Raw genomic sequence first — 4,864 nt, forward strand, 5'->3', positions numbered from 1 at the left:
CAATAATGTTGATGTTTGTTAGTCTCTTTTTCATTAAAATTTGAATAAATTATGGTTACAAAATATTCAAGCGCTAACAATCACAATAATAAAATATATAAACTAATTTGATATAAAAAAAAGAAATGAAATTAATCCAAATAAATTAATTAACAAACTATCTATTTATGTAATTTTATTGAAATAATTTATATTTTATGAATATAAGATTAATTCATGATAATTTATTAAAAGTATCCTAATAAATTTAATATTATCTATTACATTAATAAATAATAATTTATTAAAAATATCCTAATAAATTTAATTTTCAAGCAATAATAGCTTAAAGAATTTTATATAATTATTTATTCAGATTAAGTGTTTAAATATTTAAAAAATAAATTTAAAATTAGTTATTTTTTATTGGTAAATAATTTTTTTGTGGAAAAAATCTTTTATGCTATAAAAATTAAATTTGCGGCTAATTTTTTTTTGTTATGGAAGTAAAAGTGGTGATATACTTTAACATGGTAATTTTTGGTGTTTTTTAAAACTGTGGAAGTACACAAATCCTTGGGACCGATTTCTGTACTTAAAATTTTTTAATTTTTTTTTAACACAAATCCCTGAGACCGATTTGTGTACCTCTCAGAAATTCCTGGGACCGATTTGTGTAGCTCTCACAAATTAGTCGGTCCGATTTCTGTACCTCTAGAAATCGGACGGTCCGATTTGTGTATCTCTAACAAATCGGATGGTCCGATTTCTGCTTCACTAGTTAAACACTTAAACGATCACACATTTAAGTATAACACCCTAACAATTCACATTCACCGCCGAAAATTTCTAAACCCAAAGACCGCAAGAAAAACGCCGCCGGTTTTATTGACTTAAATGTGTTTATGAATTCTGAGGGCCGAAAGCGACTCTCAAATCTCAATAAAAGTCAATTTTGAATTTTCCATAGTCAAACCAAAAGAAGTTGATTTTATTTTTAACAAAGTTCGGGTTTGCTTTTTTTTTTTTTGGTCATGGGGTTTGCTTCCTCATCAGTCATCTCCATTGTTCTTAAACCTGATTTTGGGCCTCGGCCCATTTCCAAATCCAAATTAAAAAAAAAATAAAACTCTTCCACTCTCATCTCAGTTTCACTGGCCACTGCGAATGGGTAAAGAAGGAGACTTGTGGGATGATTCTGCTCTCATCAATGCCTTCGACCACGCCATTTCTACGTTCAAGGTAATCACTACACTTTACTTCTCTCCAATTCCATTTCTTATTTATCTTTTTTGGTTTCAATTGCTGTGCCTTTTGCTGGAGTTTGGTGTTAACACTGTTTTCTAACTAATTCATGATATTCGTAATAATTTATGTAGAAAATGCACAAGAACAAGAACAATAGCAAGGATGACTCAGCTGGAGCTGAGGCTGAGGCTGAGGGAGAGACAGTGATGGGCGCCACCGCTGAAGAAAATGGTTCTAATGGCGACTTTCGAAATATTGACACTGCAAGGTGGAAAGCAAACTGTTTGAATAGGAACTATTGCAAAATCGCACCTTTTTATTCTAATTGATGGTTCATGTTATTTAGTTTTCACTATCCAATCTCTGGTGCCTCCTTGAATGGTTTGAATTAATAATGCCGTAATTTGATATACAAGGTTTTAAGTTGCAATTGGATAAAAATATATTTGGTGGAAGTGCTATTGTCTTCATATTTCTTGAAGAATAACGAATTTTCTACATTGCTACTTTCGTTCTATCTTTACTTGTATAATGCGGACGGAATTCTTGTAATTTAATCACACAAATGCAGGGTATTGCTTACCAAAATAACCACGTATCTATTCCTATACAGGCTTTCTAGTAACTAGGTTTTGTATCTCAAATGTTATTGATCTCAATGAAAGGAATAGAATCATTTGATAATAGTTGCGGTTTCTTCTATGCGAATTTGTGCACTTGTTTTTTCACTATCGGTTGTGGTGCATTGGACCCAGGGATGTTGATGAGAAAAGCAATATTCCAGCTGCTGATACACCTGATTTAGGCGAGACTGGTTCTGTGCCGAAGTTGGGAGATGATTGTCATGCTGAGCCTCAGGTAGGACATACTTGTCAGGATTCAACAAGGGGCCAAGGCATCCAAAGTGAGCATGATGCTTATGCATATGCATATGCATATGCACAAGGTGTGGAGGAATATAATCAGTTAGTTGTTCAGTATAATGAACTTGAGGAGAAAAGGCTGAAGATTTGGGAGCAACTTAATCAGTATAGTGCTTGGAATTACCAACATGATGCTACTGCTACTAGTTCTGGTGTACCATATTCCAATGTGCAGGATTATTCAATGTCTCCTTACCAAGTTTCTGATCCAAATGTTGTTTGCACGTGTTGCCCGTGTTTTAGTCAATGTTCAATGGCTTCTTGCACATCTGCTCCCGGTTGTTCTCTAGATGAATCAGGTGTTGGTAAACCTTGTAACAGTCATTATGTGGAAATGGATCATAAAATGCCATTTCCATGTGAGGATGGTAAAATCCACAAAATAGCAATGGGAGCAGCAGAGCAGGCACTGTCGTCCATTAGAACAACCATTTCTGGTGATTCTAATGTGAATGAAGGTAAGCAATAAGCATGGCTACCTAAGTAGATATGCATGAATCTTTTGCAATGCAATGCAATGCATTAAGATTAGTTAATAGTATTACCATAAGTGGCAAATCCGTGGTTTTATGAATACCTTTAAGTGATGTAAAACCTGGAATCATTTTGGTTCCATCAATAGGCTATTTTATTTTTTGTGCACTTGTGAGGCTAGTGGATGATAGCTTACATGCTTATTTTTTTTTTTTTTGTCAGCACGAACTGAAAAATGTTCTTAATGTTTGCATTATGTATTGCTTACCATTGTCACTTAAACTCATGAATGAAAAGATGGATACTCATTCTAATGTACCTGACATAATTTGCCTTCACTTTGGTTGGTAGAATTTTATCATGGACCAAATGCTTCTGTTCCATCCACCATTTCATGTGTTTAATGGCTTTATTATATTACTATCTAAAAAAATGCCTTTGTTTTATTATTATATATATTTTTGGGTGCATAACTGCATATGACTCATGGTATAACTCTGACGTCTATGTTTGCTCCATGAAATGCAGAGAAAGAGAGAACAATTTCTGAACCCAAACAAACTAGTGGCTCAGGAACAGATCTTACTGCTCTTTTGAATGCTTGGTATTCTGCGGGCTTCTATACTGGAAAGTAAGTGTTTATCAGTTATATTTATATTGAACTTTATAGACTGAGTTTGGTTTTCATTCAAGAACGTCATTTTAGCTTGCATTATCATGCAAGTAAAACTTGGATTTCAGTGCTAACTATCTTGCTCAACACATAGAGGTGTTGTAATTATTAGTTATTACTTCAAAGAATGTTAAAGTTTCACAATTATTGAGCTGTTTGGACCCTTTGAAAGTACTCCTAGTCCTAGCTATATCCTTGCCGTGTTCTTTCTATGGTAATTGGGGTTCATGATGATGCAGGTATCTTGCTGAACAATCCATGGCTAATAGAAAATAGAAGTAAACTAGAATTTCCAGTGGAGGCAAAAGGTTCCTCACACCACTCTTACTAGTATAGTGAAGAGTTAGATGGTGACTTATTTACATTTACTTCTTTGAGAAAAATCAGGAGAATGCTTTCGGTGTGATCTAATTGGTATGGTGGTTCAATATAAACTACGAGGCCTTGATGACCTTTCTTAGCATGGTTTCACTGGATGTGTATTTAAAGCAGGATTTTACCCTCTGCTATGTTCATGAATATGTTGCCCGAGTTTGGTGTCAAATGCTAGAGACCTTAACATATGTAAACCATTCTCTGATAAGATCCATATTCACATTGAAGAAATATCACAATTTCAAAATGTTTGACCAAATTAAGATTTTTTTGTCTTTGTTTTTGGACTGTTTTAGAGTTGACATAAAATCATAAATAATACCCAGATGTGAAGTAATACCCCATTTCATATAAATCACTTTAATTTTTCTTACACATTTGAAACTAATCAATATTGATTTCAGATATATTAATTTATAAAGGCAAAATAACCTATTAATACTACAACAATAACAACAAAGTCTTGTTCCACTAGGTAGGATCGGCTACATGGATCAAACGATGTTATTGAGCTCTATCATGTATCATGTCTATAGAGAGATCATTTACATGTAGATTTTGTTTGATCACTTCATGGATGATCTTTCTCTACCTTTCACCCATTGTCCATCTTTTATCTCATTTATCCTCCTGACTGAGTGTTCTGCCAGTCTTCTTTTCACATGTCCAAATCATCTGAGACACGATTCTACTATCTTTTTCATAATAGCTGTTACTCCAACTCTCTCTTTTATATCTTTGTTCTTTATTCTATCCAATTGTGTATGATCACTCATCTATCTCAACATCTTCATCTTTGTCACACTTAGTTTATGTTCGTGTTCTCCTTTAGCTGCCTAACACTCTGTACCATAAAATATAGCCGGTTTGATAACAGTGCGATAGAATTTACCTTTAAGTTTTAAAGGCACTTTTTTGTCAAATATAAAACCAGATGCACGTCGCCATTTTGACCAACCTGTTTAGATCTAATGATTTACATCATGTTCAATCTCTCTATTATCCTATATGATGAATCCAAGGTACTTAAAATTTTTAACTAAATGTTTTTTCCAATCTTCACCTCTGTATTAGGGTTTTCCTTTCGGCGGCCGAACTTATATTACATATATTCTGTCTTGCTACGGCTTATGCGCAAATAATACATTTTTAGAGCTTCTCTCCATAAATTCAACTTCTTATTTGGGTATTC

At 33.6% G+C, this 4,864-nt stretch overlaps 1 protein-coding gene across 1 annotated transcript; it reads left to right on the forward strand.

Moving 5' to 3' along the window:
- Nucleotides 1–1,037: 1,037 nt before the first annotated feature.
- Nucleotides 1,038–3,931, forward strand: LOC107642354 (uncharacterized). Its single transcript, XM_016345680.3, has 5 exons — nucleotides 1,038–1,221; nucleotides 1,359–1,495; nucleotides 1,983–2,608; nucleotides 3,153–3,255; nucleotides 3,537–3,931. Exons 1-5 carry the CDS (start codon nucleotides 1,147–1,149, stop codon nucleotides 3,571–3,573), a joined length of 978 nt encoding a protein of 325 aa, XP_016201166.1. The 5' UTR covers nucleotides 1,038–1,146; the 3' UTR covers nucleotides 3,574–3,931.
- The last annotated feature ends 933 nt before the right edge of the window (nucleotides 3,932–4,864 follow it).

This window comes from Arachis ipaensis, chromosome B5 (assembly GCF_059453495.1).
Source record: "Arachis ipaensis isolate K30076 ecotype BB chromosome B5, ASM5945349v1, whole genome shotgun sequence".
Classification (NCBI taxonomy): Eukaryota; Viridiplantae; Streptophyta; class Magnoliopsida; order Fabales; family Fabaceae; genus Arachis; species Arachis ipaensis.

What these genes read in the sequence shown, in the direction of transcription:
- LOC107642354 (XM_016345680.3), top strand. Translation starts at nt 1,147, where the DNA reads ATGGGTAAAGAAGGAGACTTGTGGGATGATTCTGCTCTCATCAATGCC. An exon ending in ACGCCATTTCTACGTTCAAG is followed by an intron (nt 1,222 to 1,358) that starts GTAATCACTACA and finishes TAATTTATGTAG; the next exon opens with AAAATGCACAAGAACAAGAA. An exon ending in GCGGGCTTCTATACTGGAAA is followed by an intron (nt 3,256 to 3,536) that starts GTAAGTGTTTAT and finishes ATGATGATGCAG; the next exon opens with GTATCTTGCTGAACAATCCA.